The sequence below is a fragment of the Bufo gargarizans genome, chromosome 1 (genome assembly GCF_014858855.1).
Source record: "Bufo gargarizans isolate SCDJY-AF-19 chromosome 1, ASM1485885v1, whole genome shotgun sequence".
Taxonomy (NCBI): Eukaryota; Metazoa; Chordata; class Amphibia; order Anura; family Bufonidae; genus Bufo; species Bufo gargarizans.
Window position 1 is genome coordinate 384,607,728 of NC_058080.1, and position 27,299 is coordinate 384,635,026.

Genomic DNA, 27,299 nt, shown 5'->3' on the forward strand with positions numbered 1-27,299 from the left:
CCCATTCAAGTCAATGGGTCCGTGAAAGAACACGGATGCACACAAGATTGGCATCCGTGTCCGTGATCCGTGGCCGTAGGTTACTTTTATACAGACGGATCCGAAGATCCGTCTGCATAAAAGCTTTTTCAGAGCTGAGTTTTCACTTCATGAAAGCTCAGATCCGACAGTATATTCTAACACAGAGGCGTTCCCATGGTGATGGGGACGCTTCTAGTTAGAATATACAACGAACTGTGTACATGACTGACCCCTGCTGCCTGGCAGCACCCGATCTCTTACAGGGGGCCGTGATCCGTACAATTAACCCCTCAGGTGCCGCACTGGCCACCAATGATATTCAAACTAGGGAGGGGGGGTCTGCCCCCTGCTGCCTGGCAGCCCTGATCTCTTACAGGGGGCTAAGATACGCACAATTAACCCCTTCAGGAGCGGCACCTGAGGGGTTAATTGTGCTGATCACGGCCCCCTGTAAGAGATCGGGTGCTGCCAGGCAGCAGGGGGCAGTCATGTACACAGTTTGTAGTATATTCTAACTAGAAGCGTCCCCATCACCATGGGAACGCCTCTGTGTTAGAATATACTGTCGGATATGAGTTTTCACGATGTAACTCATATCCGACAGTATATTCTAACATAGAGGCGTTCCCGTGGTGATGGGGACGCTTCAAGTTAAAATATACCATCGGATTGGAGAAAACTCCTATCAGATGGTATAAAGGGACTCCAGACTTTACATTGAAAGTCAATGGGGGACAGATCCGTTTGCAATTGCACCATATTGTGTCAACGTCAAACGGATCCGTCCCCATTGACTTGCATTGTAATTCAGGACGGATCCGTTTGGCTCCGCACGGCCAGGCGGACACCAAAACTTTTTTTTCATGTCCGTGGATCCTCCAAAAATCAAGGAAGACCCACGGATGAAAAAACGGTCACGGATCACGGACCAACGGAACCCCGTTTTGCGGACAGTGAAAAAATACTGTCGTGTGCATGAGGCCTTAAACTCATAGGCCATACATGCTCCTCTGGAATTCTGGGAGGGAAGGGATGCAAATGAGCTCTTAACAAGCTCTGCCTCTAATGCAAATGTAAGGCAGCGATCCTATAAGTCAATGTTCAGCTCTTAAAATAAGAGCTCTGCACTGATGAGGGGCAATCACCCTGAAACAGCTGTCTGCAGATAAGGTGCTGGCTTATTTAATATCCAAGTCATGTCTCAAGGCTTATTTTAAGAGCTGAACATTTTGAGCTGAACATTGACTTATAGGATAGCTGCCTTATATCTGGTGGCATTAGAGGCAGAGCTTGTTAAGAGCTCATTTGCATCCCTTCCCTCCCAGAATTCCAGAAGCCTGAAGGTTTTGTGCCAATATTGACTGGTATTTGAAACTGTTCATAATTCCCTCTAGCTTAACTAAGGCCCCAGTTCCGGCTGAAGAAAAACAACCCCAAAGCATGATGCTGCCACCACCATGCTTCACTGTGGGTATGGTGTTCTTTTGGTGATGTGCAGTGTTGTTTTTGCGCCAAACATATCGTTTTGGAATTATGGCCAAAAAGTTCAACCTTGGTTTCATCAGACCATAACACCTTTTTCCCACATGCTTTTGGGAGACTTGTTTTTGCAAAATGTCGCCTGGCTTGGATGTTTTTCTTCGTAAGAAAAGGCTTTCGACTTGCCAATCTACCCCATAGCCCAGACATATGAAGAATACGGGAGATTGTTGTCACATGTAACACACAGCCAGTACTTGCCAGATATTCCTGTAGCTCCTTTAATGTTGCTGTAGGCCTCTTGGTAGCCTCCCAGACCAGTTTTCTTCTCGTCTTTTCAGCAATTTTGGAGGGACGTCCAGCTCTTGGAATGTCACTGTTGTGCCATATTTTCTCCACTTGATGATGACTGTCTTCACTGTGTTCCATGGTATATCTAATGCCTTGGAAATTCTTTTGTACCCTTCGCCTGACTGGTACCTTTTAACAATGAGGTCCCTTTGATGCTTTGGAAGCGTTCTGTGGACCATGGCTTTTGCTATGGGATGTGACTAAGAAAATTTCAGGAAAGACCAACTAGAGCAGCTGAACTTTATTTGGGGTTAATCAGAGGCACTTTAAATGATGACAGGTGTATGCTGACTCCTATTTAACATGATTTTAAATGTGATTGCTTAATTCTGAACACAGCTACATCCCCAGTTATAAGAGGCTGTGCACACTTATGCAACCACATTATTTTAGATTTTTTGGTTTTGTTCCCTCGACCTAAAAGATTTCAGTTTGTTTTTCAATTGAGTGGTACAGTTTATTGGTCACATTAAAGGTGGAAAAAAAATCTGAAATGGTTTATCTTTGTCTCATTTTTCTACAACACAGAAACCTGACATTTTTAACAAGGGTGTGTAGACTTTTTATATCCACTGTATATATAAAGTATATATACATATATATATATATATATAATTACTCCCTTGTGTGTGTGTATATATATATATATATATATATATATATACATATACACTGCCTGTCCCCAAAAAAAGTCGCCACCTGGATTTAACTAAGCAAATAGTTATGAGCCTCCTATTGGATAATTACTGCATGGGGATTATCTTTCAGCTGGCAAGTTATTTAACCCCAACTGGTGCAATGCGTTGCTTCTCATTTCTTAAACAACCATGTCGAAAGACCTATCTTGTGGTCGTGGAAAAGATGTTAGTCTGTTTGAGAAGGGTCAAATCATTGGCATGCATCAAGCAGAGAAAACATCTAAGGAGATTGCAGAAACAACTAAAATTGGGTTAAGAACTGTCCAACGCATTATTAAAAACTGGAAGGATAGTGGGGACCCACCGTATTCGAGGAAGAAATGTTGCGGGGAAAAAATCCTGAATGATCGTGATTGGCGATCACTTAAACGTTTGGTGAAATCAAATCGAAGAAAAACAACTGTAGAACTCAGGATTATGTGTGAAGGGATTCTGTCACCAGGTTTCACCCCTGTCAGCTAAACATATGCTGATGTTCAGGGCCTCATCAGGATTCCTAATGTGGGCTTCTAAATGTGATCCATAGCCTTATTTTGCTAAAAAACTGGTTTTACTAACCTGTCACTCAAAGAAACAAGGTGCCCAAGGGGATGTCAAGGAATGCAAGGTGCAGGCCGCACCCACTCCTTCGTTGCCCGGGCGGTGTGTTTGAGATCATTGTCATGCTGAAAGACCCAGCCACGTTTCATCTTCAATGCCCTTACTGATGGAAGGAGGTTTTCACTCAAAATCTCACGATAAATGGCCCCATTCATTCTTTCCTTTGCACGAATCAGTCGTCCAGGTCCCTTTGCAGAAAAACAGCCCCAAAGCATGATGTTTCCACCACCATGCTTCACAGGAGGTATGGTGTTCTTTGGATGCAACTCAGCATTCTTTCTCCTCCAAACACGAGGAGTTGATTTTTACCAAAAAGTTCTACTTTGGTTTCATCTGACCATATGACATTCTCCCAATCCTCTTCTGGATCATCCAAATGCTCTCTAGCAAATTTCAGATGGGCCCGGACATGTACTTAAAGGGAATCTGTCACATGGTTTGAGCATATTAAAGTGTTACTACTGCCATGTACAATAAATTACCTTATTTCTTGCTGTAGTCTTAATTTTTTGTTTCATGGTTTCATTATCGATAAAAAACACTTTTTCTGTTATGCAAATGAGTGTCCAAGGTGCCCAGAGGGGCGTTTGTTATCCTTCTCTGGAGCCTAGTAACTCCCCCCTACAGTGCCCAGCCTGCCTTCCTTTAGAGCCCAAGCACGCCTCTTCCAGCATAAGTAACTGCCCACACCCAAACTCTTTGCCACCCGCCCTCCTCAGCTATGTCATTATTTGGATGTAACTACACCCACAGATTCCTTGCGTCCGCTCTGTGATGCAAGGAATCGCCGAGCCCAGTGACAAATTTAAAGCTATTGCCCTCAGGAGCTTGTACATCGCGCAGGCAGTCCACGGTGCTGTGCCTGCATGAGATTTCATCGAGCGGACGCAAGGAATCTGTGGGTGTAGTTACATCCAAATAATGACATAACGGGAAGGGGGGGCAGCGGCAAAGTGTTCAGGTGTGGGCAGTTACTTATGCTGGAAGAGGAGTACTTGGGCTCTTGGCGTTCGGCAGACGGGCTCAAATGATTTTGTACAAAATGTATTTGCTAAGCATCTCTAAGTTATTAGCATAGCATTTGCAATGTAATATACTTTTGTACTCTACTTTTGGTTTGTAGAGTGCTGTTGCACCATGTGTTTGTCAGATGTATATTTGCAGCCACAAGCAACGTGCACCTGCGTATTGGGATGTGCTGACCCCCCCTTTTGTGTTTCTAGTATTATATATAGGAGTAGTGGCTGACTCCTATATGCTGGGTCGTGCACTCCCTTCTGCCCCTCTCCTGCCTCACAGGCTGATTTTAATTACATTGAGTACATAGTCTGCTCAGCATGCATGCTGGTACTTGTAGCCCCTGGATTCAATGAAGGCCATTTTGGCTCCACATAGACAAAAATCAAGGGGGCCCACCATGCATGTGGGACCTGCACTTCCTGGATTCATGGTCGCTGTTATGGCACCCAACAGGTGAGCTTTAGTGTTAGGACCCATCTTATAGAGATTGCCTTGGCGTTCGGCAGACGGGCTCAAATGATTTTGTACAAAATGTATTTGCTAAGCATCTCTAAGTTATTAGCATAGCATTTGCAATGTAATATACTTTTGTACTCTACTTTTGGTTTGTAGAGTGCTGTTGCACCATGTGTTTGTCAGATCTATCCATGATATGGTCATTTCGGACCACATCCCAATCTCACTCACCATATATGATAATATTCCCAAAGAGACTGACATATTATGGCCTTTTCCAGCTTGTCTTGCAGAGGATGATGTCTTAAAATACCTGCTTAACCGCCTCTGGACCGCCTAACGCAGAATCGCGTTCCGGAGGCGGCAAATATGATGTGTTAAATGGCTTCCCTGCTCCTCTGCTGGTCCTTTTCGTCGGTTGGTCTCAGCAGAGGAGCAGGCTTCACAGTGAGTAGCACCAAACACTACACATAGCCCCAGATCACCCCCCTGCACCCCAATTAACCCCTTGATCACCCCTTCTTGCCCCTGTCAATCACTAGTGAAAGTGAAAAAAGTGATCAGTGTAAACTGTCACTTTTTTTTTTCACTGGTATTGACTGTTAGGTTTTAGGATAGTTTAGGCCCCTTGGTTAGGTAGTTTAGCGATCAGTTAGCGCCCCGCACCGCAGTCACTTATTCGCTGATTAGCGTATCGCTAATCAGCTTTTGTACTTTGCCTCCCATTTGTAAGACAGGCTTGCTTTTTTTCTTGGGTAGTCTCAGGGAATACCCCTAAATTTAGTTGCCCAAATGTCAAACAGGGGGTATTCTTCTGAAGAGGCCTACAGGCTTCTGACCCAGTCGGATGAGGAATGGGAACCCTCATCTGATGAATCTAGCGGGTCAGAATATGAACCTGTAGAAAGCAGTTGCAGTCTGACCCAAAGTTCGGACGAGGAGGTTGAGGTCCCTGATACCACCAGGCGTACCCGACCCGTGTCGCTAGACCACAGGTTGTGCAGGATCCGCTTCAAGGGCAGCAGAGTGGGGCTGGCGCTGTCGGATTACGTGGTGAGGCATACACCAGCAGCGCAGCCCTCCCTGGACCTAGTACCAGCACTGCCGTACAACATGGTGAAGTGGCGAGCACCAGAAGGGCAGTTGAAGCTGGTACGGTGGCACGTGCATTAGTTACCCCGTCGCAGCCACCGCACAGACGGGCCCGTAGACCCCCTAGAATCCCTGAGGTGCTGGCAAATCCTGAGCCGCACCTGTAGTTCCCCCTTTCACCGCCCAGTCTGGAGTTCGGGTTGAGACAGCTCAGATCGGTTCGGCCCTGGGATTTTTTGAGCTGTTCTTGACTGCGGAGCTCTTGGACTTAGTTGTGGCAGAAACAAATCGGTATGCCACTCAATTTATATCCGCCAACCCGGGAAGCTATTATGCCCAGCCTTTCCGGTGGAAACCAGTCCAAGTTTCTGAAATTAAAATTTTTCTGGGCCTTCTCCTCAACATGGGTCTAACCAAAAAGCATGAATTGCGGTCATATTGGTCCACGAACCCAATTCGTCACATGCCCATGTTCTCTGCTGCTATGTCCAGGGCACGTTTTGAGGCCATCCTGCGTTTCCTGCACTTTAGCGACAACACCACCTCCCGTCCCAGAGGCCACCCAGCTTTTGACCGGCTCCACAAAATTCTGCCCCTCATAGACCACTTGTCACGGCCATGGTCATGGTCGTGACTCCTGATCCGCATGCGGTTGCCTGCGGTTTTGGTTTGGTTGTTCAACCACAGGTGAGGGCCGCTAGTGTGCTGCCTCACTTGTGGTTGCCGCGGGCAACAAGTGTTGTATTGTCGCAGTATAGCAGCCTGAGCTGGTGCTAGGCAGCTTGCTGCAATGGCATGCGGTTACACCTAGCAACCTCTCTGTTAGGTGTGTGTTTATGTTATGCACCTATGGATCTGGGTTCCTGTGTGTTTGTGTGTGTGCTGTGTCTACTGGTGTTTGGGTGTGGACACTTGCTGTATTGCATGGGATCCAGTCTGTGTGTCTGTGGCAGGTAGGTGTGGAAGTGCTTTTCATCCTCCTGCCATATCCATAGGCCGTTTATGTTCTCTTCCCTTTGCAGCTTGGCTAGTGAGACTCCTGTTCCTCCGTGCCTAGGAAGAACAGGTCGTCTTACCCTGCTCCTTGTTCCAGGGCAATCCTGAGGGCTAGCAGGGACCCCAAGGCATCCGGTGTATGAGTCCTCCCACCTTCAGGGTTGACTCATATGGTTAGGAGTCAGGGTCAGTTTAGGGACACGATAGGAGGTCACCTGCTCCCTAATACTGTCGTCCTGGCCAAGCAGCGCTTAACATCTACGGGCATCGCACGGCTGAGGGTTTTCCCCATCCTCAGCCGTGACAGTATGACCACAAGGGTTCCTCACATGGCCTTCCCTCGAAAGAGGGTGAAGCATGTACCGCCATCTGCGGATGGGATGCATGTGCGTTCTCCGGAGGGAGAGCGTTGTGGGGGTTTCACCGCTGAAGGCGCGGTGAGTGGCATTCCCTGCCATTCCTTCACCGTTGTCTGTTTTGGCGTCCCCTTATTTTTATTCCCTCACCGTGGTGTTTTTTGGTGTGTGGTTGCAGGCCTTCGAAAGAGGGTGCAGCATGCAGCGCCTTTTACTTTCAGCCTGCATGCGCGTTCTCCGGAGGGAGAGCGTTTTGGCGATCACCATTAACGGCGCGGTTGGTGGCTTATTCCCCGCCACCTTACCCTCCATGTCCGTGTTGGTGATCCCTCGTCCCTCTCCATGTTCCTATCTCTGGTCGTCTGCTGGCAGCATTCTGTTAGTGGTCCGGCTGCGTGCTGGTTAGGGGTGTCTGCTGGCAGCGACTGGAGTGGAGACGTGAGTGGAGAAGGGACGCAGGGTCAGTGCGCTCTCCCCGAGCTGTTTCTTTGCTGGTCTCCGGTTCCTGTGTGTTGTTCCGGAGCCTGGCAGTCGGCTCCTGGTTCCTGTGTGTTGTTCCAGGGGCCGGCAGCAGTCCTGGGGAGACGCGCATGATATGACTCTGATTCCTTTTCTCCTATCCCCTTGTTGGGTCCCGCACCAGTTTCTTTTTTTTTTGGGTGGGGGGGGCTTTGAGGGGTGGGAGTGTCACGGCCATGGTCATGGTCGTGACTCCTGATCCGCATGCGGTTGCCTGCGGTTTTGGTTTGGTTGTTCAACCACAGGTGAGGGCCGCTAGTGTGCTGCCTCACTTGTAGTTGCCGCGGGCAACAAGTGTTGTATTGTCGCAGTATAGCAGCCTGAGCTGGTGCTAGGCAGCTTGCTGCAATGGCATGCAGTTACACCTAGCAACCTCTCTGTTAGGTGTGTGTTTATGTTATGCACTTTGTATGTATGGTGTGCACTTGGTCTTATGTTAGGTGTGCACTGTGACACTTCCCTTCACTGTGGCTGCCCGTGGCAACGTTTGGTATGATGTACATGTGGTGGCAGTGTCTCGGCCTTCTGGCTGACTCCCAGGACATGGTTGCCACCCATGTCGTTGCCAGCGGTTACAGCCGCAGTGTGATGTGCATTTGGACACTTCCCCTTTAAGTGGTTTCACTCCCTGTAAGTGTTGGAAGGGTTAATTCCCTCTCCTTGTGTGTCTGTGTGGGTGTCGCCACTATGGGCTATTAAGCCTCTTTGGAGTTCAGTAGCTGAGGGGTTCTTCAGCCATGCTTTGCTGGAGACACCCTCCTGGTAACTCCACCTGCCAGTGGGGGCCACCCTTGTGGTCATAAAAATTATTGTTATATATTTTTATACACGATGTTCTGTTGATGTTTTCCTTTGTGATCTTATGCACCTATGGATCTGGGTTCCTGTGTGTTTGTGTGTGTGCTGTGTCCACTGGTGTTTGGGTGTGGACACTTGCTGTATTGCACGGGATCCAGTCTGTGTGTCTGTGGCAGGTAGGTGTGGAAGTGCTTTTCATCCTCCTGCCATATCCATAGGCCGTTTATGTTCTCTTCCCTTTGCAGCTTGGCTAGTGAGACTCCTGTTCCTACGTACCTAGGAAGAACAGGTGGTCTTACCCTGCTCCTTGTTCCAGGGCAATCCTGAGGGCTAGCAGGGACCCCAAGGCATCCGGTGTATGAGTCCTCCCACCTTCAGGGTTGACTCATATGGTTAGGAGTCAGGGTCAGTTTAGGGACGTGATAGGAGGTGACCTGCTCCCTAATACTGTCGTCTTGGCCAAGCAGCGCTTAACATCTTCGGGCATCGCACGGCTGAGGGTTTTCCCCATCCTCAGCCGTGACACCACTTCAACCAGAAATTTGCAGATTTGTATACCCCTGAGCAAAACATCTGCGTAGACGAGTCCCTTATACATTTTACCGGGCGCCTTGGCTTCAAACAATACATCCCAAGCAAGCACGCCCGGTATGGGGTCAAATTGTATAAGCTCTGTGAAAGGGCCACAGGCTATACCCACAAATTTCGGATCTATGAGGGAAAAGATCAGACCCTGGAGCCGGTCAGTTGCCCTGACTACCTGGGGAGCAGTGGGAAGACAGTCTGGGACTTGGTGTCACCCTTATTTGGCAAGGGGTACCATCTTTATGTGGACAATTTCTACACAAGTGTGGCCCTCTTCAGGCATTTGTTTCTAGAACAGATTGCGCGGGCTTCCCCCAACGGCTCGTTACCACCCGTCTTGCAAGGGGGGAGAGGGCTGCCTTGTGTAACGAAGAACTTCTCGCGGTGAAATGGAGATACAAGCGTGACGTTTACATGCTTTCCTCCATTCACGCAGACACGACAATACAAATTTAGCGAGCAACCCGTGTCATTGAAAAGCCCCTCTCAGTCCATGACTATAACCTTCACATGGGAGAAGTGGACTTCAATGACCAGATGTTGTCTCCGTATTTAGTTTCCCGACGCACCAGACGCTGGTATAAGAAGGTGTCTGTATATTTGATTCAATTGGCTCTGTATAATAGTTTTGTTCTCTACAGTAAGGCTGGGAGAACAGGATCCTTCCTCAAATTTCAGGAAGAGATCATCGAGAACCTCCTGTACCCAGGAGGTTCCGTGGCCCCATCTACCAGTGTAGTTAGCCGTCTACACGAGCGACATTTCCCCAATGTCGTTCCTGGTACCTCAACCCAACCGTCACCCCGAAAAAGATGTCGTGTCTGTAGCAGGAGTGGAAAAGGCGTGACACCCGCTATTTCTGTCCTGACTGCCCTGACCACCCTGCCCTATGCTTTGGAGAGTGTTTCTGGAAGTACCACACACAGGTACACTTAGCATAGGGATTGCATCTCAGAGGACAGGCACACAGGGCTATTAGGGCCCATATACACACAGAGCTGCTGCAAACCTCTCCTTTCACCTGGGATAAAGTGCATAATGTACTTCGCCACATCTTTAGGTGATTTGCGCTTTGCACATTGTCCCATGGGGAAGAAGAGGTTTGTCTTATAAAAGGTAAAAAAAAAAAAACACCAGTAAGCAAAAAAGTTAAAGTTCAGTTTCAAAAGTTAAATAAAGTTTATATGTTCTGTTCTAAAGTTATTATAAAGTTAATAAAATTGATTGCGTTGCGGCCTGGTTTTTTCTTTTTTGTTTAGTTTTTTTTTTACCTTCCAGGTGGCCCAACCGATCGACTAGCTGCAGCACTGATGTGCATTCTGACAGAAGCTTTGCGCTGCTGTCAGATTACACACAAGTTGGTGTATGCGGCGCTGCAAGACGAGATTTCTCCTCTGCAGTAAAAGATACGTTTGCCGAGGCATATGCGCTGAGGAGGTGGCGGTGTTCATATGCTTTGGCAAACACTTTGTATATAAAAAATAAAAAGAAATCCTGGCAATGATTTATTCATCCACATCGATTGATGTGAATGGAGAAATCAGGTTTGCCAGGGCATACGAGCTAAGTGGGTATGGATGTTGGGCGGAGCTCCTATGTCCTGGCAGACGCCTTTCCCCTCCTTTTTTTGGGGGGGCAGAGATTTTTTCATCCACATTGATCGATGCGAATGAAGAAATCTGTGCCGTTCATTTTTTTCTTTCAGCCCAGAGGCTGAACGGAAAAAAAAAATCTCATTACCTGTATGCTCAATAATATCAATATAAGGCCTCATGCACACGACCGTTTTTTTTTAAGGTCCGCAAAACGGGCCTCCGTTGTTCCGTGATCCGTGTCCGTTTTTTCATCCGTTGTGCTTCCGTGTGTCTCCGTGTCCGTTTTTTTTGCGGACCGTACAAAATCATGGTCTGTTGAAAAAAATGAATTTTTACTAACTCCACCCTAGAAACTGGTATAAATCAAGGGCACCTGAGTTTGGTTTTGTGGCCATTTTCTGTAGTCTTTCCAGAGTACAGAGGTTATTTTGGCTGCTACTCTTTGCTGTATCACCATGTCGGATTCAGAGGAAGAGGTCGTGCTGCATTGGCTGGTTTCTCGGCGTTGGGGACAGCGCACTCCTTTGTTGGAGGAGGAACCGCGTAGAAGGCGACGATTTTGGGTCCATCCGATTGTTTCACAACGTTACCGGAAAGGACACTTCCATACCCTCTACAAAGATCTGCGGCTGCATCCTGAGAAGTTCTATTCCTTCTGTCGGATGTCAGTGGGTACCTTTGATCGCTTGCTGTCGTCTCTACGTACTGTCCTTACCTTTATGGACACCACTATGAGGCGCAGCATTTCACCTGAGGAAAGGCTCATCGTCACGTTGAGGTAAGCAGTATAGTACTTGTAAAGTAACCCCAGTAATGTGCCGTGCTTGTATCTGGAGGAACATGTGCCAGAAAATGGCTGCTGCTAGACATGTGCTACTGTTTGCTTAAAGTAAGCTTAATTTGTCTGATTGCTAAATTTAATTTGTGCTTTAAAATCCAGGTAATCACTGTCATATGACATTCTAAATTGACTTTCAGTATTCCACCTTTCTGCAAGTTTGCAACCTGTGTTCAGGTAACGTTTAAGAGACAATGCAATAATCCAATGCACTGGACAGTAGTTTGTGTATAAAGTTGATTTATTTCGTCAGTCAGCCAGGTTCCAGCAGGCAGTAACCTGCCTGTATGAGTGAATAACTCTCTTTTTGGTTTCAAACTACTGTCGAGTGCTGTGTATTATTATATTGGCTTGAAGAGTTGGTGCCCTCAGTCAGGAGCCCTTTATGCATGCATCCCCCAGTTTGTCGCCTAAATACCGTGCAGGACGTTATTTTGAGTGAGTTTTGGTTCAATGAAACTCAAGGGTTTTTCAGGTACCATACTAATTGTGTGCAATGTTAACATACTTCTGAAGTGGCATGAAAATGTCATAATTTCCAAGGCTCCAAACACAGTTGTGCACTTGTGTTAATACTGGCCTCATCCCAATAGCTGGTATTGTTTGGCTCTTAGCCCTTTACTACGGGTTTAAAGGGGTTTGGCTTATTCACCAAAGGCCATTAGGTAGTGTGATGGAGCTGTTTAGTTAACAATGTGATCCCCAAATTTAACCCACAACTTACCACATATTCGACTTTCAGAATTCGTTTTGATTCCATGTATTATTCATCACAACTATAATAGACTGTCTACATTCAGTGCTGTATGTCCCGTTCTTAGTGTGGCCTCTGCTGATGAATGGTATGCAAATGCAAAGTTATTTGATTTGGGTTTTTCAATTGAGATTTAAGGGTGAGCGTGTGGCCAAAGACAGGCCCTAGAGTGCTGCCTCTGGCGTCCGTGCCATAGGTTGGACTCCATTGCCCTTGTTTTTTGAAAATTATTTGGATCTAAAAGATTAAATGTGATTCCTGCATCTGCTGTGCACTTTGTTTTTGTGTCGAATTTTAACTTTCTTTTCCATTTGCCTACAGATTCCTTGCTACTGGTAACTCATTTGCATCCCTGCATTTTGAGTTTCTACTCGGAACCTCGACGATATCTCGGATAGTCCGTCACACTTGTCAAGTCATCTGGCAGCAACTCCGAGAGACGATGATGCCGCAGCCCAAGGCGGACGATTGGTTTCGGATTGCTGAGGGCTTCCAAATTTCTGCGCAGTTTCCAAACTGCATCGGGGCAATGGATGGCAAGCACATCCGTGTGAAGAAGCCGCCTCACTCAGGGTCCCGATTCTTCAATTATAAACAGTTTTGTTCGGTAGTACTGATGGCTGTTGCTGACAGTAACTACCGGTTTATAATGGTAGATATCGGGGCCTATGGAAGCACTGCTGATGCTCGCATCTTTAGTGCTTCTAGAATGGGTGAGCGGCTTCGTGCCAACCAGCTTGCCCTGCCTGAGGCCAGAAGACTGCCCGGATCTGCTGGTCCGCCGGCTCCATTTGTCATCGTGGCGGATGAAGGGTTTGCATTAACTACCCATGTTATGCGGCCCTTCCCAAAGCGTGGTTTGGATGTCAGGAGGCGTATCTTCAACTACCGGTTGACTCGTGCCCGTCGGTATGTGGAGTGCGCTTTCGGGATACTCTCCAGCAAGTGGAGGGTGTTTTTGTCATCCATACAGATGAATCCGGATAATGCTACCCTGGTGATTCAAGCTTGTGTTGTTCTACACAACTTCACCAGGATTCATGAGGCTTCCTCTTCTGGTGACATGGAAGACCTTCCGACGTCATCAGAATTGGGTTTGGATCGGACCCTGCATAGGCGACTTGGGACTGCTGGACTTGCAGTTCGGGAACTCTATGCAGACTACTTTTCAAGCCCCGAGGGGTCCTTGCCATGGCAGAGGGACGCAATTCGTGGCAGTTTTTGAAATCTTCTGGTCTCATTAGTGTTTTTTTATTTTGTAGCTAGTTTGCAAATATTTACTGTGGTATAGTTGAGTGTAGGGACTCGCAAGACACTGAGGACCCTTGACGTGGGCTTGCGGGCTGAGGTTTGGAGAATTCTATTTTTAAAATTCCTAATCTTTGCATTTTTTTCCCGTTTTTCTTTGGGGCGATGACTAACATCAAGGAATTTTGATTTTAAACTTAGAATCCCCAAACCTTCTAATACCTCTTTACCAATTTTTAATTCAAAAAATTCTCTTGCAAGATGAAGTGTGTTTGGGGCTTTTTTTGGGTAATATCTGTTGTGACTAAAACTGGTTGAAGTGTTCCACTGTGTTGTATAAATGAAAAAACATAAGTCAATTGATTGTTGGATAAATATTTTAACTGAAAAACAATAAAACTTTTTTTTGATTTCAAAAAGAGTAATTTTGTCACTTAATAATGCAAGCAATAGCAGCACACAAACCAAATAAACTAAAATTTACAATTCAAATAAGTCTCGGGAAAACGAGCCAGGGGCGTACGACGACGCCGGACGCACCTGGGCTGGTTGAGGGGGAGCAGCAGCAAACATGCCCACATTAAAGGACTGGGCAAGGGTAGGGTTCTGCTCTTGGGAGCCCTGGAAAGTGGGACCCCCAGATTGCTGTCCATGGAAAGGATGCGGTGCCTGCTGAAAAGTTGGTGGCTGCTGATTCGTAGCCACCATGTATTTCTTCAATAAATTATTGATATCCCCTAAAATGTCTCCCTGGTATGGCAGGGAGAACATTTTAAGGACCAACAAAAGAGAGGCCATGCATTGTTGCTGGCTCGCTTGGGGAACGAGCTTCAACATTGGCGCAAGCCCCCTAAGCATAGTTTCTTCATGCCCATCAGTCCTCCTCTGAGCTAGGAACTGGATGACTCGGGCATCTATCATTTCCCGATTCGCTAGCTCAGAGGACGACTGAGGGGCATTCCTCCTCCTCCTCCTGGGCTGTGGTCTTGTTTCAGGCCTTTCAGGTTCCCCACCACTGGTTCCCATGGGTGGTTCAGTGGTTTCCAACACTGGGGAATGTTGGGGGCTTGAATCCGGGGAAAATACAGCAGGGGTTTCTTCACCGCCCTCCTCTGATTCGTCACTGTCCTCCAGATTGTCCACAGTTCTGTAGATATAAATCACACAAATGTAAATAAATAAAGATTTTTCAAGTTGCCAATCCAACATCCCACATCCCAAACTATTTTTGGACAATGAATATGGCTAATATATGTATGTGCATGCAACATATATCACAAAAGGTCTAATAAACCATCTATTTGAGATTTTCAAACAAATGACACTTTGCATACTTTACTCATTTGGGCACATATGATATGTACAGTGTTTCAGTAGCGTACGTTTAAACCACTAAACAAAGGGGTGTTGTTTGGGAGCCAGATTAGAATCTTGCAGGTTTTGCCTTAGCCAACAGAAGAGATTCTGGCCTTCTCGGCCATCCGTACTGAAGAAATGTGCCACCTTAACTGGTTGTAAATTTCACTACCAGCATGTTCTAATGTCCAAATAGCTGAAAATATTCCCCTGATGCTGGTGGATGCATTTTTAACGTTGCCAGAGTGTACCAGTATGGATGTGCCTGACGACATTTACTCGTCCAGCTCAAGGGTCAGGCCGGACTTTGATTTCTGGTAAACCAAGAACAATGGGGTAAGAGAACCCCTTGATAGAGTTCCAGGGTGTACTGACAATCCGTTATAAATCATGATATAAGTTATACAAATTTGGATATTATACTGGTCAGATGCTAGTCAAGGAACATGCACACAGCAAATTTAGGCATTCGGTTTTGCATAAATATTTAAATGTGCCGCAAGAGCAATGTGTCCACCTTCCCAATCAGGGGTATGCTGGTGAATTTTTTCCAACTGCCATCGGACAGACGATTTGCTGTAAGCCAATAGCCGCATATCCTCTCAAAATGCCCATAGTTGAGGAGGTAGGTAACTTACTTTGAATAAGTTGGTTACACTAAAAACCAACAATGAGTAGGCATCATTTTCAAAATACACAACAAAAAGGGAGATTTCTCTCAAATGTAAGGGATACATTGGTGGCTCTGGCGATCCTGTGGAAAGGCAACCCCCTTATGTGTGAAGAAAACCTGCAACTTCAAAAATTGCATCACACACTTGGAGAAAGGCAAGGTCTACACGACGACATTTGTGGCGAGCCATTTTGTAGCACCAATGTTGCGCATCAATTTTTAGAATGGCAGTGTCACGAGGGTGTCAAGAACCACGCCTGACTCCGTTATACCCGGGGTCAGGAAGTCGCAGCGGTTGGCTGCGCGCTCTATGTAAGATAGGGCTGTTTTCCTTATGGTAGCTTTCTGGGTTAGCAATGAAAACCCTTTTCGCTCACTCAGGGATCCGTAGCTCCTTCTCTCAGCTGTTCCTTGTCCAGCACTCCCAACCTCCTTATATTCCCCTCTCACACTTCTCTGGTTGCCAGAGATAGAGCTTCCTGCCTGGACATCTATCCTGACCCACTGGAGCTGTGTTGCTGCGTTCACGGATGGTTGTTTCAGAACGTTACCCTCCGGATCCCTGTTGGACCTTTGTGGACTGCTGTGGTCGTCCACCTGGGTGTTTTGTGTTGGTTTGTATTTGACTGTCCTCTCCCTGGTGTTTCCCTCTTAGTGCAGTGGTGAGGACTAGCGATCCCACTGGCCCGTTCACTATCTAGTTCTCAATTCTGTGAAAGCCAGGGTTTAGCCACGTGATTGCCGCACGGGTGAGGAACCCGTGTAGGGACGTCAGGTGCCTGCCGCAAGGTGAGTTAGGGGTCACCACCTTTCCCTCTCCGTTGGCCAGGGCTTTCCCTGTTTTCCTCCCTGTGTGTGACGCCGGTCATTACAGGCAGTCAAGGGTGTCGCACTGCAACATGCGACATGCTGCGATTGCAACGCCACTGTCGCCTAAAATCCATTGTCGACTGATTTTAGAGCAAAAGACACATCGCAGTCGTCAAATGTCGCATGCTAGAGTGCAACAACAAAAACTGCCTTTTTAAAAGTTGTCGCACAAGATGATGGCATCAAAATGTTGCCCCACAACTGTTGCATCCTATCTGTTGGTTGACTTTTTGATGCGCACCAAATGTCGTCGTGCAGACCGAGCCTAAAGGTATAACACATATATGTTTGCATGGTGTTTTCGGACATGAATTGAATCAAAATGTTTTTATGACGGTAACAAATAAAACTTACGGCCTCAACTCCATCACCGGACGAAGGAAGCTCAGCTGCTGAGTATAGATGTAGGGCCTTTTGCGCGACGTCCCTTCTCCGCTGCGGCCCTTTTCGTTTAGCTCCCTCCGGAACTGGTCCCTACAGCTGTTCCAGCGGACCTTTACATTTTTCACTGTCAAAACAAGCATCCAAAGTTGAATAAACTGAGAATTACTCAAATTTATTTATTTCAAAAGAAAAGCGCGTTGAATTTATGGAATGATTCAAATTTAAAATATGCACATCTCCACTTGTGGGTGAAAGAGAATGGTAGACAATTTCAGGAATGGCGAAAATATGGGGATATTGGCTTTTCAAAAGACTATTTCATGTAACTGCCAAGAGAGAGCAGATTAAAGATACTGTTCAACATGGCACATGTGTTCAAACTTGCCCAAAAAAGCCACAGAATACATTACAACGGTGGGCAGAAGGTAAGGTGGGAACAGACATTAAAACAGGAAGGGGGCGTAAAATAATACTAGAAAAGTAGTACAAACATACCCAGGGGCGTAAAGATAAATGACTGGCCACAATGACAAATGTCAAAGATGGCCCCCCTACCACAGTAATTTGTTTGCAACACCTTCCTTACAAGCCGACTCGAGTCCAGTGGCTAGTAATGAACACTCTCTTTTCTCAGGATGCTGTTTCTAGCTTTTTTAGATTACCTATACTGTTCCTGTATATCTAACTGTGCAGACACTGTGGAGGGGTCCATGACAAAGTATTTTAATCTACTCCCCCCTCTTCCCGGATAGGGCCTTTCAAGCTCATGGACACAATGTAGCTGCTTCACCTGCTTCGCCTACAGCTGGGCCCCTACATGTACATACCACGCGAGCAGGGATGCTCACCCTGCGTCCCTTCCGCTGTTGCAAAATGACAACTCCCAGCAGGCCTTCAGGTACAGCAGGGCCTAGTGGGAGGTGTTGTTTAACAACAGCTGGAGGGCCACATGTTGAGCATCCCTGCAATACAAAATTAAGCCAGGCCTCCTATGGGACATGATTGGGAATTCTCTGAAGTAATTTACTTTTTCTTAAGGGACTACACAAGTACCAAACCTCTTTGCGACATTGCTTGCACGTACCTAGATCTGCACGACCTCTGTTATCCTCTTTCTCCCACTCGCGTGGCTTGAGGCGACGGGCCACTTTCTCCCATGAGATCTCCTTCCGTACGCGGTCCTGATAGGCGGAGGAGCGAGTGTCCCATAGCTCGGGCCTTTCTTGTACTAAAGTTATCAACTTTTCTACATTCCATTTGGGCATTTTGTCGGTTTGATAGTGACCTTGCACCAAACTTCCTGATGACAATTCTTGTCTGAGGTAAATCTCCTCACAAACAAGGCTTGCCAATCGTCTACTTTCAACTTCCTGTCTCCTTTTTTTTTTTTTTTGTGCAAAATGACTTGGAGATAGGTTTCCCGGCAACCAATCCGCAGAAAAAACGGACGCGGATGACACACGGAAGGCTTATAAGGTGCATCCGTGTTTTTTCACGGACCCATTGACTTGAATGGGTCCGCGAACCGTGATCCGTGAAAAAAATAGGACAGGTCATATTTTTTTCACGGACTGGAAAAACGGGTGACGGACGCGGAAGCCAAACGGTGCATTTTCCGAATTTTTCACGGACCCATTGAAAGTCAATGGGTCCGCGAAAAAAGACGGAAAACGGAACAACGGCCGCGGATGCACACAACGGTCGTGTGCATGAGGCCTAAGGAGAATAGCAGAAACTCCTAATGCTGGCCATACATGTAATAATTGCGGAGACCCTCAAATGCCAGGGCAGTACAAACACCCCACAAATGACCCCATTTTGGAAAGAAGACACCCCAAGGTATTCGCTGAGGGGCATATTAATTCCATGAAAGATTTAAATTTTTGTCCCAAGTTAGCGGAAATTGAGACTTTGTGAGAAAAAAAAAAAAGAAATCAATTTCCTCAAATTTTTTCTATGAACTCGCCAGGCCCCTCATTGAATACCTTGGGGTGTCTTCTTTCCAAAATGGGGTCACATGTGGGGTATTTATACTGCCCTGGCTTTTTAGGGGCCCTAAAGCGTGAGAAGAAGTCTGGGATCCAAATGTCTAAAAATGCCCTCCTAAAAGGAATTTGGGCACCTTTGTGCATCTAGGCTGCAAAAAAGTGTCACACATGTGGTATCGCCGTACTCAGGAGAAGTTGGGGAATGTGTTTTGGGGTGTCATTTTACATATACCCATGCTGGGTGAGAGAAATATTTTGGCAAAAGACAACATTTCCCATTTTTTTTATACAAAGTTGGCATTTGACCAAGATATTTCTCTCACCCAGCATGGGTATATGTAAAATGACACCCCAAAACACATTCCCCAACTTCTCCTGAGTACGGCGATACCACATGTGTGACACTTTTTTGCAGCCTAGGTGGGCAAAGGGGCACACATTCCAAAGAGCACCTTTCGGATTTCACCGGTCATTTTTTACAGATTTTGATTGCAAACTACTTCTCACGCATATGGGCCCCTAAAATGCCAGGGCAGTATAAATACCCCACAAGTGACCCCATTTTGGAAAGAAGACACCCCAAGGTATTCTGTGAGGGGCATGGCGAGTTCCTAGAATTTTTTATTTTTTGTCACAAGTTAGCGGAAAATTATTATTTTTTCTTTTCTTTTTTTTTTCTTACAAAGTCTCATATTCCACTAACTTGTGACAAAAAATAAAAACTTCCATGAACTCACTATGCCCATCATGAAATACCTTGGGGTGCCTTCTTTCCAAAATGGGGTCACTTGTGGGGTAGTTATACTGCCTGGGCATTTTAGGGGCCCATATGCGTGAGAAGTAGTTTGCAATCAAAATGTGTAAAAAATGGCCTGTGAAATCCGAAAAGTGCTCTTTGGAATGTGTGCCCCTTTGCCCACCTTGGCTGCAAAAAAGTGTCACACATGTGGTATCGCCGTACTCAGGAGAAGTTGGGGAATGTGTTTTGGGGTGTCATTTTACATATACCCATGCTGGGTGAGAGAAATATCTTGGTCAAATGCCAACTTTGTATAAAAAAAATGGGAAATGTTGTCTTTTGCCAAAATATTTCTCTCACCCAGCATGGGTATATGTAAAATGACACCCCAAAACACATTCCCCAACTTCTCCTGAGTACGGCGATACCACATGTGTGACACTTTTTTGCAGCCTAGGTGGGCAAAGGGGCACACATTCCAAAGAGCACCTTTCGGATTTCACCGGTCATTTTTTACAGATTTTGATTTCAAACTTCTTCTCACACATCTGGGCCCCTAAAATGCCAGGGCAGTATAACTACCCCACAAGTGACCCCATTTTGGAAAGAAGACACCCCAAGGTATTTTGTGATGGGCATAGTGAGTTCATGGAAGTTTTTATTTTTTGTCACAAGTTAGTGGAATATGAGACTTTGTAAGAAAAAGAAAAAGAAATAAATAAATCATAATTTTGCGCTAACTTGTAACAAAAAATAAAAAGTTCTATGAACTCACTATGCCCATCAGCGAATACCTTAGGGTGTCTACTTTCCAAAATGGGGTCATTTGTGGGGGTTTTCTACTGTCTAGGCATTGTAGAACCTCAGGAAACATGACAGGTGCTCAGAAAGTCAGAGCTGCTTCAAAAAGCGGAAATTCACATTTTTGTACCATAGTTTGTAAACGCTATAACTTTTACCCAAACCTTTTTTTTTTATCAAAGACATGTAGAACAATACATTTAGCGAAAAATTTATATATGGATGTCGTTTGTTTTGCAAAATTTTTCAACGTAAGCAAAAAAATCGTTAAATTTCGATTAATAACAAAAAAAGTAAAAATGTCAGCAGCAATGAAATACCACCGAATGAAAGCTCTATTAGTGAGAAGAAAAGGAGGTAAAATTCATTTGGGTGGTAAGTTGCATGACCGAGCAATAAACGGTGAAAGTAGTGTAGTGCAGAAGTGTAAAAAGTAGTCTGGTCATTAAGGGTGTTTCAGCTAGGGGGGTTGAAGTGGTTAAGGGATGGTTGCCTCAGTATGCAGGAGATAATGTTGCTCACTGGGAAAATCCTTCCTTTTTTTGGGCCGCTGCTACAGTGGTACTTAGAGGGAGATTGATCTCCTATGTTACCTCCATAAAACGCACAATGCAATTAAAATATCCTAACCCTGAGAATAAAGATAGATGGGTGGCGGGCAATCTTTGGCTAGAATGGAGGGAGTATTTTTATAGGATATCCATGGAGGAGAAACTCCTTTATTTTCATAACAACTCAGGGAAACTCTTGGCGAGATTAACCAAGTGGAAACAACCTCCCTCTCATATACAAACACACTGGTTTTCCAAGGGAACCCTACTATCAGACCCCCATATGATAAATGAAACCTTCCAACAGGTCTTTGCTTCTTTGACTCTGCACACAACGGGCTGAACATCCTAAACAGAATGGTCCTACCAACTATTTCCTTGGAAGAGTTATCTGTGCTGAATTGGCAGATCATGGAGGAAGAGGTCAAATCCACCATTACAAGTCTTCATAATTCAAAAACTCAAGGCCCAGATGGTTTTCTGGGAGAATTTTACAAGATCTTGGTGAATCAAGTTACCCTGACCCTATGTGATTACTTTAATGACACATTGAACACTGGAGGGAACCCAGATGCCTCTAAAGTAGCCTATATTAAAATGCTCCAGAAACCGGGCAAAGATAGCCTACATCCCAATTCTTATAGAATGATCTCACTGATTGATTAAGATCTCAAATTGATCTGCAAGATTATGGCAGATCGCTGGGCCTTATTTCTCCCGAGCCTTATCGGACAGGCTCAAGTAGGCTTTAACAAACTTTAGAAAAGTGTCAGCTGTCTTAGATAGGATGCATACTTCCCCAGGTCTTGATGAACAGCCTACCATAGTTGCCCTAAATTCTGAAAAGTGATTTGACAACGTCAAATGGCCATGGATAGGAGAAGTACTGGACAAAATGGGCATCAGGGGACCTTTTTGTACCTTTTTATCAGCATTTTATACTAATCCAACAACTGGGATCCACACTCAAGGTTTCTTATCTTACCCCTTCCCTTTAAATAAAGGCATGAGGCAGGGATGCCTGCTTTCACCTTTATTATTTAATATGGCAATAGAAACTCTAGCTCGTTACTTGGAATCATCTACTTTATATAAGGGCATAAAAGTCACGCTGTTTGCTGACAATGCGGGACATTTATCAATAATGGTGTAATTTACACCAAAAAATACTAACATTACAAATCAAAAATGGTGATTTGTTTCACCCCACTTTTAAAATGTGACTTTTTTTTAATTATAAACTTATTTATCTGCCTATTTCTCTTGATTTGCGACATTTTAAACCTGCCAGACCACACTTTTGAACCATATTGGGGATTTTTGAAGCATATTTGCGACTTTTGAAGAATATTTGCAACATTTCAAGGGTTAAATTGCGACTTTTGTATCAGACTCAGGATGTTTTTGTTATTTTTTTGTTTTTGTTGATTGTCAGGTTACTGACAGAACCCTGTTGTTTAGTTCATTTATATTAGGTAAAAATAACTGCACCCTGTTTTAACACTAACTTATTACTTGCTCCCACGACAAGTTGGTTTTTCTTTTCATAAATGCAACTTTTTGACAAAAAGTAGCATCTTTATGCCATAAATGCGACTTTTTACACAAAACACCACCACATAAGCTGGCTTAATTGTCTGCAACAATTTGAGCCATTTCTGTTGATAAGCTGATGATAAATGAGGCGTAATATGGGCCAATTTAATAGGCCCGCCCACTCTGGCATTTATAACTCATTTCTACCATACTGCATTCTTTATTGCAAAAATTCTGGAGAAAAATATTGATATATTTGGCGCAAATCAAAGTGCCATTCTTTTTGGTGCATTTTACGCCATGATTCTGGTGCAACATGCTTAGTAAATGTCCCCCAATGTCCTTTTATTTTTTAACGACTGTCAAAAGGACCTTCAACAAGTGTTACAATTTATATCAGATTTTGATGCTTCCTCAGGATATTGCATCAACCCAATGAGAAAAGCCTCTTTCACCACGTTTCTGGGTGAATTTGGACAGAGGATGGATACCAGTATCATCACATATTACATACCTAGGCATAAAAATTGGGAAAACTCTCTCTAGTATACAGTGCATATATTGCATCAACCCAAGGAAGTGAAATACTAAAGTAATTTCACAAAAGTATTCACCCCCCCCCTTGACTTTTTTCGTGTTTTGTTACATTACAGCCTTCAGTTCAATGTTTTGTTAATCTGATTATTATGTGATGGATCAGAACACAATAGTCTAAGTTGATGAAGTGAAATATGAAAAAAATATATAAATAAAACTATTGTTTAGAAATAAAAAATGTAAAATTGCCATGTGCATATGTAATTACCCCCTTTGTTAGGAAGCCCATAAAAAGCTCAGGTGCAACCAATTCCGTTCAGAAGTCACATAATTAGTCAAATGATGTCCACCTGTGTGCAATCTAAGTGTCACATGAAATGTCATTACATATACACACCTTTTTTCGAAAGGCCCCACAGGCTGCAACACCTAAGCAGGAGGCATCACTAACCAAACACTGCCATGAAGACCAAGTAACTCTCCAAACAAGTAAGGGACAATATTGTTGAGAAGTACAAGTCAGGGTTAGGATATAAAGAAATACTCAAATCTTTGATGATTCCCAAGAGCACCATCAAATTTATCATAACCAAATGGAAAGAACATGGCACAACAGCAAACCTGCCAAGAGACAGCCGCCCAACAAAACTCATGGACCAGGCAAGGAGGGCATTAATCAGAGAGGCAGCACAGAGACCTAAGGTAACCCTGGAGCAGTTCTAGAGTTCCACAGCAGAGACTGGAGTATCTGTACATAGGACGACAATAAGCCGTATGCTTTATAGAGTTAGGCTTTATGGCAGAGTGGCCAGAAGAAAGCCAATACTTTCAGCTAAAAATAATAAGGCATGTTGTGAGTTTGCGAAAAGGCATGTGGAAGACTCCCAAAATGTATGGAGGAAGGTGCTCTGGTCTGGTGAGACTAAAATTGAACTTTTCGGCCATCAAAGAAAATGCTATGTCTGGCGCAAACCCAACACATCACATCACCCAAAGAACACCATCCCCACAATGAAACATGGTGGTGGCAGCATCATGCTGTGGGGATGTTTTTTAGCAGCCGGGACTGAGAAACTGGTCAGAGTTGAGGGAAAGATGGATGGTGCTAAATAATAGGATATTCTTGAGCAAAACCTGTACCACTCACTGCGTGATTTGAGGCTAGGACGGAGGTTCATCTTCCAGCAGGACAATGACCCCAAACACACTGCTAAAGCAGCAGTTGAGTGGTTTAAGGGGAAACATATAAATGTGTTGGAGTGGCCTCAATAAAGCCCAGATCTCAATCCAATAGAAAATCTATGGTCAGACTTAAAGATTGCTGTTTACAAGTGCAAACCATCCAACTTGAAGGAGCTGGAGCAGTTTTGCAAGGAGGAATGGGCAAAAATCCCAGTGGCAAGATGTGGCAAACTCAAAGACTTTGCCACAGATGGTGTTGCAGAAAACAAGAAGTAACAAATAAAGATCTGACTGACTTGATCCCAAACTAAGGAACAAAAGGGTGAGCCCTATTAAAGCTCTATAGCTCTCCTTGACTGCTCAGCCCATGCAAAGATCTCTGTGATAGAAAGTTGCATGTCCACGTACCTAAGACTGAGTGACACCTGAAAACCCTATAATAGTGAGGGGACACGACCACCGGCTCCCTGCACTTAATACGGAGGGAGTCAGGGTCACCTAGAATCAAGCCAACAGGAAAACACAAATAAAGGGATAGACTTATCTGAGAAACCAGCAGTAGCAAACTTCCAGCAGTGAGCACAATCCAGGAAGTAGTATAAATCGCAAAGTGAGGCAATATGGGAGGGGATATAAAGGGAGGCAATCACTGCTAATAGATGACAGCTGGAAGAGGGAGAAGAGATGTCAAAGCGAAACCAAAACAAAAGAACATCATGCAGGAGGTACTGAAGAACGTATGTCAGAACTTCTCAGAGACCTGGCGGTGACAGTACCCCTCCCTCTACGAGTGGACTCCGGAAACTCAGAGCCCACCTGCACTTTGGGAAAGGATATTCCTGTTTTTGCTATCGATTCCGCTCCACTTTCTCAAAAATCATTAAAGGGCATAGTTCACAATATCCGTTTAATTGTGAGTGATGCTCATGTTGAGGATGTGTCATGTTTCGTCCTTAGCGGATTACCCACCCCTCTGGTGTTGGGGCTACCCTGGCTCACTAAGCATAACCCCACCATTGATTGGCAAGCGAGGCAAATAAATGGTTGGAGTGACTTTTGCAGAGAGAATTGCCTCATGACATCTGTTTCTGAGGTTGCTACTAAGACTGTACCATCTTTTCTCTGAATTTTCGGATGTCTTCTCTGAGAGTGGAGTTCAGGATTTGCCCCCGCACAGGGAGTACGATTGCCCTATTAATCTCATCCCAGGCGCCAAGCTGCCTAAATCTCGTTTATACAATCTTTCCCAACCTGAGAGGATCGCTATGCGTGCTTATATCTCTGAGAGTCTGAGAAAGGGACACATACGACCCTCGAAGTCACCTGTTGCCGCTGGTTTTTTCTTTGTTAAAAAAAAAGATGGTTCTTTAAGACCATGTCTGGATTTCAGGGAGCTGAACAATATCACAATTCGTGACCCTTATCCGCTTCCTCTGATCCCGGACCTGTTTAACCAGGTTGTTGGGGCTAAAGTCTTTTCCAAGTTAGATCTAAGAGGGGCATACAACCTGGTCAGGGTCAGAGAAGGAGACGAATGGAAGACGGCCTTCAATACCCCTGAGGGCCATTTTGAAAATTTGGTTATGCCTTTTGGTTTGATGAATGCCCCAGCCGTTTTTCAGCATTTCGTGAACAGCATTTTTTATCATTTGATGGGAAAATTTGTTTTGGTGTATTTGGATGACATTTTGATTTTTTTCTCCCGATTTCAAAACTCATAAGGAACATTTACGTCAGGTCTTGCTCATCCTGCGGGAGAATAAATTATATGCGAAACTGGAAAAATGTGTGTGCGGTTCCAGAAATTCAATTTCTGGGGTTTCTTCTCTCCACTTCTGGTTTTCGCATGGACCCCGAGAAGGTCCGCGCTGTGCTTGAGTGGGAGCTTCCTGAGAATCAGAAGGCGCTGATGCGTTTTTTGGGCTTTGCCAATTATTACAGGAAGTTCATTTTGAATTATTCTTCTATTGTTAAACCACTCACTGATATGACCAGAAAGGGGGTAGATTTTTCTTCTTGGTCAGTAGAGGCGCGTAAGGCTTTTTCTGATATCAAGGAGAGTTTTTCTTCCGCTCCCATCTTGGTGCAACCTGATGTTTCTTTACCCTTCATAGTTGAGGTTGATGCTTCTGAGGTGGGCGTGGGTGCGGTCTTGTCTCAGGGTTCCTCTCCTGCCAATTGGCGACCGTGTGCCTTTTTCTCAAGAAAACTCTCCTCCGCAGAGAGAAATTACGATGTGGGAGATAGGAAATTGTTGGCCATCAAGTTGGCTTTTGAGGAATGGCGCCATTGGCTAGAGGGAGCCAGACACCCTATTACAGTATTTACTGACCATAAAAATCTAGCCTACTTGGAGTCAGCCAAGCGTCTGAACCCGAGACAGGCCAGATGGTCTTTGTTCTTTTCTAGGTTTAATTTTGTTGTCACGTTCCGCCCTGGAGTTAAGAATGTGAAGGCAGATGCCCTGTCACGTTGTTTTCCGGGAGGCGGGAATTTTGAAGACCCGGGTCCCATTTTGGCTGAAGGTGTGGTGGTCTCTGCTCTTTTTCCTGAATTGGAGGCAGAGGTGCAGGCAGCCCAGTCAGAGGCTCCTGATCTTTGTCCTCCTGGGAGGTTGTTTGTGCCTCTCGCTTTAAGACACAAGATTTTTAAAGAACACCACGATACGGTCCTTGCTGGGCACCCAGGGGTAAGAGCCACACTGGATCTCATCGCTCGGAGATTCTGGTGGCCTGCGCTTCGTAAGTCGGTTGAGGGTTTTGTGGCAGCCTGCGAGACTTGCGCTCGTGCCAAAGTCCCTCATTCACGGCCATCAGGTCCTCTCCTTCCCGTCCTTGGACACATCTGTCCATGGACTTCATAACGGACCTGCCTCGTTCCTCGGGGAAGACCGTGATTCTGGTGGTGGTGGACCGTTTTAGCAAAATGGTGCATTTCATCCCTTTTCCTGGTTTGCCCAATGCTAAGACGCTGGCGCAGGCATTTATTGATCACATTGTCAAATTGCACGGTATTCCTTCAGACATAGTCTCTGATAGGGGCACGCAGTTTGTTTCCAGATTCTGGAAGGCTTTCTGTTCTCGCTTGGGGGTTCGGTTGTCATTCTCTTCTGCTTTCCACCCGCAGTCGAATGGCCAGACAGAGCGCGTCAATCAGAATCTGGAGACATATCTGCGCTGTTTTGTGGCGGAGAATCAAGAGGATTGGTGTTCGTTTTTGTCCCTTGCTGAGTTTGCTTTAAATAACCGTCGTCAGGAGTCCTCTGATAAGTCACCA

The 27,299-nt window shown here is 45.3% G+C and overlaps 1 protein-coding gene across 1 annotated transcript; it reads right to left on the minus strand.

The window, feature by feature from the left end:
* Nucleotides 1–13,806: 13,806 nt before the first annotated feature.
* LOC122927419 lies at nucleotides 13,807–17,954 on the minus strand. The gene is made up of 3 exons (XM_044279246.1): nucleotides 17,748–17,954; nucleotides 16,660–16,844; nucleotides 13,807–14,553 (listed from the first exon to the last, which is right to left on the minus strand). Exons 1-3 carry the CDS (start codon nucleotides 17,952–17,954, stop codon nucleotides 13,887–13,889), a joined length of 1,059 nt encoding a protein of 352 aa, XP_044135181.1. The 3' UTR covers nucleotides 13,807–13,886.
* Nucleotides 17,955–27,299: the final 9,345 nt, after the last annotated feature.

What these genes read in the sequence shown, in the direction of transcription:
- LOC122927419 (XM_044279246.1), bottom strand. Translation starts at nt 17,954, where the DNA reads ATGCCCAAATGGAATGTAGAAAAGTTGATAACTTTAGTACAAGAAAGG. An exon ending in GCAAGCAATGTCGCAAAGAG is followed by an intron (nt 16,845 to 17,747) that starts GTTTGGTACTTG and finishes AGTAATTCTCAG; the next exon opens with TTTATTCAACTTTGGATGCT. An exon ending in CCGGTGATGGAGTTGAGGCC is followed by an intron (nt 14,554 to 16,659) that starts GTAAGTTTTATT and finishes TTATATCTACAG; the next exon opens with AACTGTGGACAATCTGGAGG.